This window comes from Pristis pectinata, chromosome 10 (genome assembly GCF_009764475.1).
Source record: "Pristis pectinata isolate sPriPec2 chromosome 10, sPriPec2.1.pri, whole genome shotgun sequence".
NCBI classification, from domain to species: Eukaryota; Metazoa; Chordata; class Chondrichthyes; order Rhinopristiformes; family Pristidae; genus Pristis; species Pristis pectinata.
Genome location: NC_067414.1, coordinates 48502755 through 48518486, shown reverse-complemented (window position 1 = coordinate 48518486; position 15732 = coordinate 48502755). Strand labels below are relative to the sequence as shown.

General features: G+C 42.3%; 1 protein-coding gene across 1 annotated transcript; it reads left to right on the top strand.

The window, feature by feature from the left end:
* Positions 1-809: 809 nt before the first annotated feature.
* Positions 810-15678, top strand: hddc2 (HD domain containing 2). The gene is made up of 6 exons (XM_052025302.1): positions 810-945; positions 6693-6814; positions 9369-9471; positions 11418-11486; positions 14401-14539; positions 15445-15678. Exons 1-6 carry the CDS (start codon positions 814-816, stop codon positions 15567-15569), a joined length of 690 nt encoding a protein of 229 aa, XP_051881262.1. The 5' UTR covers positions 810-813; the 3' UTR covers positions 15570-15678.
* Positions 15679-15732: the final 54 nt, after the last annotated feature.

The following is a 15732-nucleotide window of genomic DNA, read 5'->3' as shown; positions in this document are numbered from 1 at the left end:
TAACATCTCTCTTTGGCATGTTAGATGTATCCTCCACTGTGAAGACCAACACAAAATAGTTGTTCAAGGCCTCGGTCATTTCCACATTACACAATATTAATTCCTACTTCTCATCTTCCAAGGGACCTACGTTCACTTTAACCATCCTTTTCTGCTTTATATAATTACAGAAAACTTTTACTATCTGTTTTATATTTTGTTCTAGTTTACTTTCATAATCTATTTTCCCTTTCCTTATTGCTTGCTTAGTGGTTCTTTGTTGCTTTTTAAAGTTTTCCCAATCTTCAGGTTTCCCACTACTTGTGGCGATTTTGTACGTATGAGCTTTTAGCTTGATGCCTTCTTTTATTTCCTTCGTTATCCAAAGCTGGCTCTCCCCACCCTTACTGTCCTTTTAACCGGAATATACTTTTGTTGAGCACCGTGAAAATCCTCTTTGAAAGTCTTCCACTATTCCTGAACTGTCCCACCATATAGCCTGTTTTCCCAGTCTACGCAAGCCAACTCCACCCTCATCCCGTTGTAGTCTCCCTTGTTTAGACGTAATGCACTAGTTTTAGATCAAACTATTACACCCTCCATTTGCGTGAGAAATTCAGTCATACCGTAACCATTCTTTCCAAGAGGATCCCTAACTTACAAGCTCTTTAATTCTACCCGTCTCATCGCACATGACCAGATCTAAGGTTGCATTTTCCCTTGTAGGTTCACACATTTCCAGCACATGCACTGCTTTGCATTTGTACCGATATTCAATCCAGCCCGTTGACTTCATTCCCCGCCCTGTGCATGGTCCCACCGCCCGCCCTGGGAATGAACCCGCCGGCACCGTGCTCCGGTGTCGCCCGTGACGCCAGTTCCGGGTCGGAAGCGATGGCTGCGTGCGGCAGTGCTGGCGACGCGGCGAAGTTGCTGCAGTTCATCAGGTTCATCGGGCAGCTGAAGGTGAGCGCGGCCCGACCGGGTGGTGGAGGGGCCGAGGCAGCGCCCGCCATGAACGGTGCCCGTTATCTCACGTTCACGCAGCGTCCCGGGGCTCCGTTCCCCGCCCCTCCCCCCCCTCTCCCCCCACTCTCCCCCCCCTCCCCCCCTCCCCTTCCCCCCCCTCCCCTTCCCCCCCCTCCCCCCCTCCCCTTCCCCCCCCTCCCCTTCCCCCCCCTCCCCTTCCCCCCTCCCCCTCCCCTTCCCCCCTCCCCCCCTCCCCTTCCCCCCCCCTCCCCTTCCCCCTCCCCCCTCCCCTTCCCCCTCCTCCCCCCTCCCCTTCCCCCTCCTCCCCCCTTCCCCCCTTCCCCCCTCCCTCCCTCCCTCCCTTCCCCCCTCCCTCCCTCCCTCCCTCCCTCCCTACCTCCCCTTCCCCCCCCTCCCCCCTTTCCCCCCCTCCCCCCCTCCCCCCTCCCCCCTCCCCCCTCCCCCCTCTCCCCTCTCCCCCTCTTCCCCTCTTCCCCTCTCCCCCTCTCCCCCCTCCCCTCTCCCCCTCTCCCCCCTCCCCTCTCCCCCTCTCCCCTCCCTCCCCCCTCCCCTCTCCCCTCCCTCCCCCCTCCCCTCTCCCCTCCCTCCCCCCTCCCCTCTCCCCTCCACGTCCTCCTCCCCCACTCCCCTCCCCCCTCCACATCCTCCTCCCCCACTCCCGTCCCCTCCCCCTCCTCCTCCTCCCCACCCCGTCCTCTGACACCACCGTCCTCCCCCCCCCCCCCCCTGCCCTCCCCCCGCTCCCTCTCTCCCTACCTCACTTGTTCATGCGGCATTCCATGGCACCGTGTTCTACCCACCGGTCGCCCTGCGGTAACGCTCTGGCTCTCCTCACTGAGCCTTTGGGTTGAATGTTCACCTTGCGAAGGGCCATTTGGCCTAGCCATTACTTTTTGATGTACATCCTCTGCTTCACTGACCATCAGAATGTTTTTATTTTAAGTGGGGGCCACTTTGGCAAAACATCCACATTAATAAATTAACAGCAAGAAACAACATGCTGGAGGAACTCTGTGGCTAGGGCAGTATCTGTGGAGGGAAATTGACAGTCAACATATTGGGTTGAGACTTTTCGCTGTGTTCCTCCAGCATCTCGTTTGTTGCTCCAGATTTCAGCATATGTGGTCTCTTGTGTCTCCATTAATAAATTAACACATTGCTTACTTTTCCTTACTGACATTTATTGTACCGCCAGCACATATACTCTCTCTTTTTCTTGTCCACACACCTACATTGGGGTCATAAGATCAAACAGCACAGGAACAGGCCCTTTGGTTCACCATGTCCATGACAACCATCGTCCCCATCCATACTAATCCCATTTACTAGCACATGGTCTGTAGCAGCCTTTGCCTTAGCAATTCATTTGCTCCTCTGGATGCTTAAATATTGTGAGAGTATTTGCTTCTACTGTCCACTCACCAGTGCATTTCCAGATTCCAACCAGAATCTGGGTGAAAAAAATCTCCCTCTGGTCTGGAAGGTTAGGTCCCATGCAATCTAGGGAGAGCTAATTAAGTGGATTCAAAATTGGCTCAGAGGTAGGAAGCAGAGGGTGGTGGTTAAAGGTTCTTTCTGACCAATTTTTTCAAGGAGGTAACAAAATGCTCAGATGAGGGCACTGCCGTTCGCGTTGCTTACGTGGACTTCAGCAAGGCCTTTGACAAAGTCTCACATGGGAAACAGAATTTAAGAGATCCAAAGCAATTGGCTTGGTTTGGATTTGTATTGGATCCAAAATTGGCCTGGTTGTAGGAGGCAAAGGGTGACGGTGGAGGGTTGTTTTTGTAATTGGAAGCCTACGGTAAGTGCTGTAATACAGGGAGTGGTGCTGGGACTCTTACTATTATAGACATTAAAGACATGAAGATGAATGTAGGCAGTATGGATAAGTAAGTTTACAGATGACAACAGTTGGTGGTGTTGATAGTGAAGACAGCAAGAAACTGCCGAGAGTTGTGGACACAGCTCAGCACACCACAGAAACCAGTCTCTCCTCCATGGACTCTTGTCAATACTTCTTGCTGTCTCAGTAAAGCAGCCAACATAATCAAAGACCCCACCCACCTCAGACATTCCCTCTGAGCAACTAGTGGTGTGCCGCAGGGGCCGGTGTTAGGGCCCTTATTTATATAAATGATTTGGATGCGAATGCACAAGGCTTGATCAGTAAGTTTGCAGATGACATGAAATTATGAGTGTTGTTGATAGCGAAGAAGGTTATTGTAGATTACAAGGGGATCTTGATCAGTTAGGGAATTGGGCTGAGAAGTGATAAGTGGATTTCAATACAAGTAAGTGTGAGGTGATGCATTTTGGAAAGTCAAACCAGCATAGGATTTGTACTATGAATGGTAGGGAACTAGGGAGTCTAATGGAACAGAGGGACCAAGGAGTACAAGTGCATATTTTGTTGAAAGCAGTGTCACAGGTAGACAAGGTGGTGAAAAGGGTGTTTAGCATGCTGGCCTTCATCAGCATTGAGTATAGGAGTTGGGACATTATGTTGCAGTTGTATAAGTCATTGGTGAGGCTGCATTTGGAGAACTGTGTACAGTTTTGGTCACCTTATTATAGAAAAGATGTGGTTAAACTGGAAAGAGTGCAGAAAAGATTTACGAGAATGTTGCCAGAAGTAGACGGCCAGAGTTAAAGGGAGAGGTTGGCCTGGCTAGGTCTTTATTCTTTGGAACATAGGAGAATGAGGGGCAACCTTAGAAGTGTTTAAAATTATGAGAGGCATAGATAAGGTGGATGGTAACATCCACCTTATCTATGGGGTCGGGGAGTCCAACACTAGGGGGCATAGGTTTAGGGTGAGAGGGGAAAGATTTAAAAGGGAACTGAGGGGCAACCTTTTTATGCAGAGGGTGGTGAGTAGATGGAATGAGCTGCCAGAGGAAGTGGTTGAAGCAGGTACAATAGTATCATTTAAGAAGCACTTGGTGGATGCTTGGAGGGATGTGGGTCGAATGCGGGAAATTGGGACTAGCTGGGTGGGCACTGTGGTCGGCGTGGACTGGTTAGGCTGAAGAGCCTGTATCCATGCTGTTCTCTGACTCGATTGCCTCTAAATTTCTCATCCTGTACCAAAACCTATGCCCTCTAGTTTTAGTCACCTCTGCTTTGGGGAAAAGTTTCCAACTATCTTCCTTTCTATATCCCTCAATTTTTTATGCTTCCATTGGGTCCCATTTCAACCACCACCCCCTGCTCCTGGAAAACAAACCAAGCCTATCCAGTCTCTTCTCAGAACTGGAATGCTCCATCCCAGGCAATGTCCTGGTAAATCTCCTCTGCACCCTCTCCAGTGCAGTTACGTCCTTCCTACAGTGTGGCATCCAGAACTGTACAGTACTCCAGCTGTAGCCTAATCAAGGTTTCTGAAGTTGTAACATTACCTCCATGCTCTTTTACTCCATCCCCTAGTGCAGCGGTTAGCGTAACTCTACTACAGTGCCAGTGACCTGGGTTCAATTCCACCGCTGTTTGTAAGGAGTTTGTACGTTCTCCCCGTGTCTGTGTGGGTTTCCTCCTGGTGCTCCGGTTTCCTCCTACGTTCCAAAGACGTACAGGTTAGGAGCTGTTGGCATGTTACATTGGCGCCAGAAGAGTGGCAACACTTGTGGGCTGCCCCCAGCACATTCTCAGTAATGCAAAAAGACACATTTCACTGTGTGTTTCAATATACATGGGACTGGATACCTATTTAGTTAAAACAAGTATCCTGTATGCTTTCTTCACCATCTGCCTGTGCTGCCACCTTCAGGGATCCCTAGGTTTGTACACCAACATCCCTGCTCCTCTCCCTCCCCTACCTTTTTATTCTGGCTTCTGCCCACTTCCTTTCCAGTCCTGATAAAGGTCTTGACCTGAAATGTCAACTGTTTATTTCAGTCCATAGATGCTACCCAACCTGCTGAGTTCCTCCAGCACTTTGTGTGTGTTGCTCCAGATTGCAGCATCTATAGAATCTCTTGTGTTCCTTAATACTTCCTCGGACTCTACCATGTATGTCTCACCAAAGTGCATCACCTCACATTTATCAGGATTAAATCTCATCTGCCATTGCTCTTCCTATTTTATCACTTGATCAAAATCATCCTGTAGTCAAGGATTATCCTCCTCACTATCAACACCACCAATTGTTGTCATCTGTAAACTTACTAATCATGCTGCCTGCATTCATCTTCATGTCTTTAATGTATATAATAGTAAGAGTCCCAGCACCACTCCCTGTATTACAGCACTTATCATAGTCTTCCAATTAGATTTAGTTATTTTTATTAGTCACATGTACATCGAAACACACAGTGGAATACATCTTTTGCGTAGAGTGTTCTGGGGGCAGCCTGCAAGTGTCGCCACGTTTCTGGCGCCAGCGTAGCATGCCCACAACTTCCTAACCTGTACGTCTTTGGAATGAGGGAGGAAACCAGAGCACCCGGAGGAAACCCACGCAGACATGGGAGAACGTACAGTAACAACCTGGGATGGATCTCATTTGGCCCTGGGGATTTACCAACCCTTATGTGTCCTATAGCATCAAACACTTCCTCCGTCTTAATACTGATCAGCTCCAGATTGACCATGCATCGCTTCCTGAGCTCACTGTCTTCCATATCCTTCTCCTTGGTGAATACAGATGAGAAGTATTCATTTCAGATCTTGCCCAGATTGCTTGGGTCCACACATTGATTTACCCCTAGGGGACCCACTCTTTCCCTGGCTATTCTCCTGCACCTGATTATACTTATGGACTCTCCTTAATCTTACTTGACAAGGATATTTCATGGCCTCCTTTTGCCTTCTTAATCTCCTTCTTGAGTTCTCTCCTACACTATATTCCTCAAGGGACTCCCTCAAACCGTAATTTGTAGATGCAATTGTGTAAGATTGAATATACAATATTGGAAGGAATCTGAAGATCTGTAGTAACCAGTTGCCTGCCACATGTTTTCTTGTTTTTTCCTCCTGATCAAATCTTAAATATCCCTTGTCATTCCAAGTTTCCCTAATTTTGCCATCTTTGCCTTTCACGCTTACTAGAACATGCTATCCCTGAACTCTTACTAGCTCTTGCCTCCCACTTGTCAGCTGTCATTTTACGCACAAGCATGCCCTTCCAATCCACTTTCGCCAGGTCCTCTCTCATGCTATTATGCGATTGAAATTAGCATTTTGATGTTTTAATTGATGAGATTGAGGCAATGCTGAACCTCAGAAATTTATAGTGTAACACAGTAAAGTAGACACCACATTCTTAGAGTATCCACAGCTCACCTGCTGAACATACATTGGGTGAAGGAGAAATCCCTGCAGAGGCGGTTGCTTTGAGGAATCCAGAGTATCAAGAGCAGTTGGAGTAAATTGTAGACGTGATGTACAGGATTTAGCAAGTTATTTATTTATTAATTAGCCACATGTACATCGAAACACAGTGAAATGTGTCTTTTTTGCATTACTGAGAATGTGCTGGGGGCAGCCCGCAAGTGTCGCCACGCTTCCAGCGCCAACATAGCATGCCCACAATTCCTAACCCGCAGGACTTTTGGAATGTGGGAGGAAACCCACGCAGACATGGGTAGAGCATACAAACTCCTTACAGACAGCGGCTGGAATTGAACCCGGGGTCGCTGGCTCTGTAATGGTGTTATGCTAACCGCTACACTACTGTGCCACCCCTTATCTGAAAAAATGTAATAATCTGTTTGTTTCTGTAGCGGGTACCTCGAACAGGTTGGGTGTATAGAAATGTGAAAAAGCCTGAGAGTGTGTCAGACCACATGTACCGGATGGCTGTTATGGCATTCTTAATTGAAGATCAAAAACTCAACAAAGAAAGGTGTAGTACCTCAAAATCATATCTTCAAAGCATAAGTTTATTTAAAGTATAATATTGAAATGAAGTTTTGTTATTTTAAGGTTTAATAATTGGCAGTTTTCAGTTTTTTAAACAGTGTATATCAAATGGACTGGACACATCACAGTTAAATTAGTTTAGTTTTTAAATGATTAATATCATAAATTCTCTGTATTTTAGAACAACTTTTTTCACATGTCCCAGTCTGGTGATTATGACGTAGTCGTTGCTTGTTAAATTGCAGGTTCAGGCCACAGTAGCCCATGTTTATTTGGAAATGAAGCAGTCAGAGGTGTTTGAAGCAATGATACTTTACAATGAAGCCAAATAAACAAGTTACAGTTTAAATAGAGTGAGACTATAAAATGTTGCAGTACAAAGAGATCTGGGGATCTTTGTACACAAAGCACAAGAAGTTAGTATGTAGGTATGCCACAGATGAGATATGTGAGGCAATTAAAGCCTTTGCTCCCTCAAAGACCCAAAAGGTAGCAAGTATAATAAACAAGAAAAAAAGGGGTATAACAGATATCAAGTCAATAACACCTGACAACTCTGTGACCTCTACACCATCAAGGACAAGGGCAGCAGACACATAGGAACACAATCAGCTGCAGATACCATTCCAAGTAGCACACCACCCTGACTTAGAAATATATCACTGCTCCTTTGCTTTCACTGGGTCTAAATCCTGGAACACCCATTCAAACCCAACAGTTCAAAAAGGTGTCTCACCACCAACTTGTCATAGGTAATTAGGATTGGACAATTAATGCTGCCCTTCCCAATGTCCCATCCTTATCCTGAAAATGTATTTTAAAAAAACACATAACTGAAAACCAGGTTAATAGCAGAAACTTCAACAGGGGAGTAAAAGAAGGAAATCTGAGGTGCAGAGACAGAGCATGAGGAAAGATTGTTAGAAAACATAAACCAGGAATCAAAATATCTTCCCTAGGAATGTAAACTGTAAATGGCAAGAAAGAGAGGTGGGACTGATCAAGGACCAAAAAAACCTACACATGGAGGCAGAAGGCATGGACAATGCAAGAAATAAGGAATTTAATCAGCTTTTACAAGGGAAGAAGAAGCTGCAGTTGAGATACAAGATGAGTTAAAAATTGGTAAAGGAGATCTTCTGTGATTGATGGGTCTTTGAGGATCTTTGATGATTGAATTCTTTGAGGATGTGACAAAGCACATTGATGAAGGTAGAGCAGTGGATGTGGTGTACATGGATTTTAGTAAGGCATTTGATAAGGTTCCTCATGGAAGGCTTATTTAGAAAGTCAGGAGGCATGGGATCCAGGGAAACTTGGCTGTGTGGATTCAGAATTGGCTCGCCCACAGAAGACAGAGGGTGGTGGTGTATTGTGTTCAGTTCTGGTCACCTCATTATAAGGAGGATGTGGAATCTTTAGAGAGGGTGCAGAAGAGATTTGCCAGGATGTTGCCTGGATTGGAGAGTATGTCTTATGAGTATAGGTTGAGTGATCTAGGGCTTTTCTCTTTGGAAAGGAGGAGGATGAGAAGTGACTTGATAGAGGTGTACAAGATGATAAGAGGCATAAATTGAGTGGACAGTCAGAGACTTTTTCCCAGGGCAACAATGGCTAACACAAGGGGACATAATTTTAAGGTGGTTGGAGGAAGGTATAAGGGGATGTCAGGGGTAAGTTTTTTTTTACAGAGAGTGGTGGGTGTGTGGAACGCACTGCTTGCGGATATTGTGGGGGCAGATACATTAGGGACGTTAGGAGACTCTGAGATCGACACATGATTGATTGAGAAATGGAGAGCTATGTGGGAGGGAAGGGTTAGATAGATCTTAGAGCAAGATAAAATGTCAGCACAACATTGTGGGCTGAAAGGCCTGTACTGTGCTGTTCTACAGCAATTACTTAGGGAATATTGGCCTTTATTGTAAGAAGTATGGAGTACAAAAATAGGGACATTTTGATGTAACTTTACAAGGTGCTGGTGAGACTGCAGCAGGAGCACTGTGTATAATTCTGGTCTCCAAATTTAAGGAAGGGTGTGCTTGCATTGATGATACTGCAGTAAAGTTTTGCTGTGTAGCTTTCTGGGATGAAGGGATTGATGGATGAAGAAAGGTTAAGCCTGCACGCATTGGAGTGCAGAAAAATGAGAGGTGATGATCTCATTGAAACGTGCCAGATTTTAAAAGGATTGATGAGGGGAATACTCAGGACATTTCCCCTGGTGCGATATCTAGAACTTCTGACACAGAATAAGGAGGTAGCTACGTCAGGCGGGAGAGGAAGTTCTGAATCTTTGGAATTTTCTACCCCCAAAGAAGTGTGAAGGTAGAGTCTTTGAATATATTCAATGAAGAAACTGAGAGACATTTGTACTACAAAGGAGTCAAAGGGTATGGGGAGAGAATGGAAAGTGGCATGGAGGCGGAGGTTGGATCAGCCATGATTGCATTGAAAGGCGGGACAGTCTGAAGAGGCTGATTGTTGATTCTGCTTCTGCTTCTGTTTCTTACATTCTTGTATCCATTTCTTTGCAGATGCATTAAATTGGCCCTGGTTCATGATATGGCAGAATGCATTGTGGGTGACATAGCACCAGCAGACAATATTAGTAAAGAGGAAAAACATAGAAGAGAAGAAGTAGGTTCCAATGGAGACTTCACTGGTTGAACTTCCCAAGTGGATGCTTCCCAGTACTACTGGGATTTCTTATTTTAGGGTTCATGTTCTGAATGCATGGTGTATCTACAGTTCAAAAAAAAATTAACAGCAGTTACAAATGTTGGGACAATTTTCAAAACCCAGTCTGAACTGATTTCATTATTCTTTCTGCTCCCCTCTGAATAAAGTGAGGTTTGGAGTATTAGGGTGATTTGTAAGTAATGGGAAACTGATTGGAAAAGGATTCATTTTACTGGGTTGATCAAAGACTGAGCTCTCCATTTATGAAATACTTGTGTTTTACTAATACTGTTGAAAGAACATGGTCGAGAATTACCGTGTGCATTTGCTTATGCATACCTTGTATGCTAATTTTTAAAAATGATCACAACTATCCAAGTTTACATTGCACTCAAACACTGATTTGTATCACAAAATAAGCAATATAGTTTCATTCAAAAATTAGCATACTTAAAAATATCCCCTTTTGTCCCTTTCTAACATTGATTGGCAAGTGGCACATCAGTAACTTTTTCTCTTCATTTATCTACTTAGTCTTAGCACATGAAATGGAACTGGCCAGTCAGCCCTTCATTCTGTTGTATCCTGGCTAATTCTTATGTCAACTCCATTTACCACATTTTGTTCCTTATGCTTGTATTTGTCAACCTTGATCTAACTGAGTGAGGGAACAGAGGCAAGGGGCTGAAAGGTTTATTTCAGTTTCTAAGGCTTTAATCCAAAAAATATCGGTCTAACTCTTGAACATCTCAGTTGAACCAGCAGCCACTGGGAGAAATAGCTTCAGATTTTCATTACTCATTGTATAAAAAAGCACTTCCAAATTTTACTTCCAAATAGCCTAATTTTAATTTTAAACCAAGCCTTCTTTTTCTATGCATCTACCCTATTGACTGTCTTGATCTGCCACCCTCCAACCTTTTGAAGTGCAGGTGCATTATCACTGTTTATGCAGTCTCTCTTATGACTTAATCCTTTAAGCTATGGTATACTGGTGTATATTTCTGTACTCCTTTCACTATCAAAATATCCTTCCAGAGGCTTGTTTCCCAAAACTGATGCAGAACTTCAGACATGATATAACCAAGTTTTCATTTTAAATTTTAAATGCTTTAAATAGACCTTGGTTTCCTGTAACTAATTGGAATATGGTATTTCTTTGTTGAGCAATTCTTTCCCCAAGTCTTACTGCAACCCAGCATTTTTCTTTCATCGGTACTCCTGTACTCCAACAATATCTCCATTTAATTAAGCTCTCCCTGTGGTCTCTGAAAGCAAGTGCTGCTACATCTTTCGGCCTCTTTCCTTAGCTCTCCGATATTTTTGCCTTTATTATTTGGTACGTGTAGCTGGTAAAAAATGATCTTGTTGGTAACAATTTGGCTTGATGAAAAGAGTAAAACTTCAAATGCTGAAACAAAATTCTTGAAACACAAAGCATCCAAAGATATTTTTATATTTTGAGCTTGGATCCTTTGTTAGAGTTTAAAGGTAAAATATAAATAATGATATTTATGTAACAAAGTTTGGAAACAAATGAAAAGGACAGAGAATTATCAAAACGGAGCAGATGGCCTCTGGACTGCTTTATGGAAAGCAACTGAAAAAAGATCATCAGTGAGGCAATGGGGACAATAAGAGGGCAAAAGAATTTCCCAGTTATAGAAAGGTGAAATAATATTTCAATTCACAGAAACACACCAGGTGTAAAACTGAGGAAAATCTGTAATTTGTAAACATGAGAAAAGGGCTGTCAATAATCTGTGCCCTCCATTTCCAAAAGGAAAATGATCAGACCATGAGCTTACTCCCCAGTGCACACTGAAGACCATTGTATATAAATTAAGTTATTGCTTCCTTTGGATAATGTGCATTGATGCAGAATTGTTCATGTTTTCCTGTAGGAGGCTATGAAACGTTTAACAGGACTCTTAAGCAATGATGCAAGTAAAGAGATCCTAGAGCTTTGGCAGGTGAGTTACAGATTGAACATTATTTCTGTTTCTGATTTTGTAAAAATACAGCAATGATCCCTCCTGTTCTTTGTTTTATGAGAATGTAGTTTTTTTTCAAGTCTACTTGTAATTGTACATTATTACTTTCCCATCATGTTATCTTAAAAATTAACATATAGTAGAAATATGGACTTTTTTCAGAGATACCTATAAGAAGTAATATCTATTAAACCTTCAATGAATGCCAGAATTCTGGATAATGCAAAGAAGGTCTTTAAGACTGCGGTGAATTTCTGATGTTAGGCTAGTAGGTATATGTGTGAATATCAGGAGTATGGAACAAAGTTGTGTTAAAAGAGGCAAGAATTTAACTCTTATTCTTGTATTTTGGAAGTTCAAATGGGTGTAGTTTACTAATGTGAAATTATCTTCTTGGAAATGGAGGGTTTGCATAATTTTGCTGAAAAAACAAACTGACCTGTCTGTTATACTTCCATGTATTTTTACTAGGCCAATAACTAAGACTCTTTGTACCATTTCCTATTTTAGGTTTATCTCACTTTTAAATTTTCCATTATGGATATTTCTTGGGTTCAGTATCATTAGCTACTTATATAAGTAGATCATACAAAACATTGTGTGCTCTAAGTGGGGTGGAGTTAGGGTGGACGCTGTGAGGATGTTTCATTTGGTGTGGAGATCTCAAAATGTGGGCATAGTCTCAGGCTGAGGTTGTCCCATTAAAATTTGCAATGAAGAGGAATCTTTTCTCTCACAGGCTTTGTTTCACAATGTTGTGGGTATTGAGTATAGTTAAGAGATGTATTTCAGATTGGGAGAATCGGAGGGTAGGGGATTGGGCTGGGACAATCCCCTAACTGGAGTTGAGGCCAAAGATCGAGTCAGCTGTGATCTTATTTTATGGTAAAATAGAATTATGGATTTGTATGGCCTACACTTGCTTCTATTTCTTGCACTCTTCTTGTGCCTCATGTCACTGCAAATATAAGAAATTCTGAAATTATGCAGGGGACACTAGGCCTGACAAAAAGGCTCACACTTTGTCTCATGTTGTTGGCTGCCAGGACCGAACATAGTGGAATTGAAGATGTGATGTGACAAAAGGCACTATAAAACTTGATTATCTTCTTCATTGTCATGTGCAGTGCTGTTTTGATTGTGGTTAACAGAATTAATAATAGATGATTAAAGGCAAGATGGACATGCTGTTGAAGTTGTGATTACGCCTGTATACTTAACAGTTGAAGAGAAAGTCAAAGATGGAGGCAGTTGTTATGGAGGAATAAACTTTTGTAATGAGTGGATTGAATTATATAGCTACCTCGACAAAAGATGATGTTAGAATAAATGGAACTGTTGACAGTGTTTGTTGCCTGTTCTGGGAGCCTGGAAGAGGGAATTGAGTTGAGGGGTTTGAATAGAAATAATAGATAGGAGGTTGAGTGTTTGGAAATAATTAAATGGAATAGAAGGTGATTCTATAGAAAGAAATTAATTTGGAAACAGTAAGATGAGAAATGCAGCTGAAGGTTTTGAGAGTTAGGGATGGATTATTGAGAAGCTTGGAAAAGCAGTGGGAAACTCCGAGCAGAGACACTGGTGCAAATGGTTTTGACTTTAGACAATGTGAACTTCTTGAACCCTTCGAAAAGAAGTTGGAGAAAGTGGTTTTGGGGATGGCTGCCTGATGATTAAAGGAGCCCAGAGATGGCTTTGCCTTTTCAAATGATCTTGAGTTTCCTTTAGTTTGGGCTAATAGTGAAGTTTTGGAACTGGAGATGGTTCTGCCAAACATGATGATAGTTGAGTGGACCAATTGTACATCATGGCTGCAGCCTCTAACTTTAAGATGTGAAGATGAGAAATGTAGTAGGAGAAGCAATGGGTTTTGGGGAGAAAACAATTTGCTTGGAACAAAGTTACATGCAGAAGTGTTAATGGTTCAGTAACTTATTGGAATCATGTTACAAGTGGAACAACCAGAAGAAAGTGAAATTTGAGGGAGTTTGAGAGGCTGCTGAAGGAGCCATTTTCAAAGATAAAGATTCGGTTTGTAGGTTGTTAGTGCAAGGTAGAATGTGAGAGTTTAAGAAAATGGCGATGGCCTCATCAGAGATGGGATGCAGTGAGGCTAAGAGAGATGATGGGACTGAAAAGATGACAACAGAAAAAATTGTCATTTTGTACTCTTACATCCATGTGAGAGGCCAGGCACGTAGTCTCAGTTTGGAAGGCAGTGCAGTACTCCCTCAGATTTCCACTGCCTATATTGAGTATAATTGCAATGGTGCTTGAGCGAAGCCTGAAACCAACTTAGAAAGAGAAATAAATTTAGATTTTAAAAAATATCTTGATGGCTAGATTGCTCGGAAATTCAATTGGATGAGTTAAATGGAAGAAAGCTGAATCATGAGGCAAGCAGTTCCCTGCTGATACATACACTTTGCAAATTTAAGAGAGGTTTTCTCATAGTTCTTATGATATTCAGTGCCAGTCAGTACTGAGCCTATTCTGACTTTCAGAGCATTCCCCCACTTATTTCCCTGTAACCTATTCTCTCTAATATGCCCCCACCCCCGTGCCCAGCAGTAACTGCTCTATCAGTATGCCACATCCAGGATTTGAACTATGTTACATGTCTTAAAGCCCAAAATGAGAAATTTGCCCATACCAACAAGCTTGCTCAGTGATTCATAAGCTTGGCTATGGTGATGGGACTGCAGGACCTGCATCACTTTTATATAATCTATATTTTTATAAATTCAAAGTATATTTTTATTTGTGTACACCTTTTGTCACTAAAAGTGCTATGCAAAATTTTATTAATGATTTGTGTTTTCTTTATGATGGAATACTATTTATTATTGGTAAATGCAGAAAGTGAGAATTATTTGTATGTATCTTTCTACAGGAATATGAAAACCAGTCAAGTAATGAAGCCAAATATGTGAAAGAACTGGATCGGTTTGAAATGATTGTACAAGCTTTTGAATATGAAGAGATGGAAGAAAAACATGGCCATTTACAAGAATTTTATGATTCAACAAAAGGTTAATTTTATTGTCTTGTGCTAAATAAGGGATTACTATCATAGCCATTTAGTGACATTAGAAATAAGAGTAGGGCATTCAGCCTGAGCCTGCTTGGTTGATCTGATTGTTGGCTTCAATTCCACTTTCCAACCATATCACCATAATAATTGACGTTAATCAATGTCTACAACCCTGAGAGGAAAAAAAAATGTTTGTCTTGGTCTTAAATGTCTTGTTTTGAGATTGCACTGTCTAGTTCAAGATTTCTCCACACAGTAACCACCTTAAAATCTTAACAAATGATCTTTGACCAGAAACATTAATTCTCTTTTCTGCAAATGCTTTTTGACCTGCTGAGTGTTTCCAGCATTTTGTGTTATAGAAAAATGTGTTGGGTTACATCACGGCATGGCAACTTGAACTGCTGCTTCTCCTGTTGTGGAGTTTTATTTTTAAATTATGGTACAGGCAAAAGTGCATATTTGCTCATGAGAAACTCTTCTGAATTCTATGTTATAATTTCAGAATCAGGTTTATTATCACTGATTATATGTTGTGGAAACTTGTTCTGTGGCAGCAGTACAGTGCAAGACAAAGACATGAGAATTACTATAAGTTACAAAATAGTGCAAAAGAGGAATAACGAGGTATTGTTCCTGAATCACTGTGGGGTTTCAGGCTCCTGTATCACCTCCTTGATAGTAGTAACATGGAGAGGGCATGTCCTGGGTGATAAAGGTCCTTGATTTTAGATGCCACCTTCTTGAGGTACCATCTCTTGAAGATGTCCTCAATGGTGGACATCTAGTAATTTCTATTTACTGTGTGGTACATTGTTTAAAACTCCTCTAGATGAAAATCTTTGTTTCCATTTTTTGCCCATTGGTGATCTATACTTAAAGATTTATCTGATTGTCCTGCAGGAAAATTTCATCACCCTGAAATTCTTCAACTGGTGGCAACTTTGAATGCAGAAAGGGATTCCAGAGAGACAAAAGGCAGCCACAGAGACTTCTCAGGAGAGTGCGTTGATGCATTATGTTTATAGCCCAAAATTCAAGGACTTCATTGGTGCATTTCAGCACTCAGGTCAATGTTTTTTTTTATAATTTTACCACTATTCATTTCAAATATTAGAGCGAAGGGGGAAAAAGGCTTCAAATTGGTTTCCTCATCATCCTCCCCAACAGTACGGAAACAGAATTGTATAA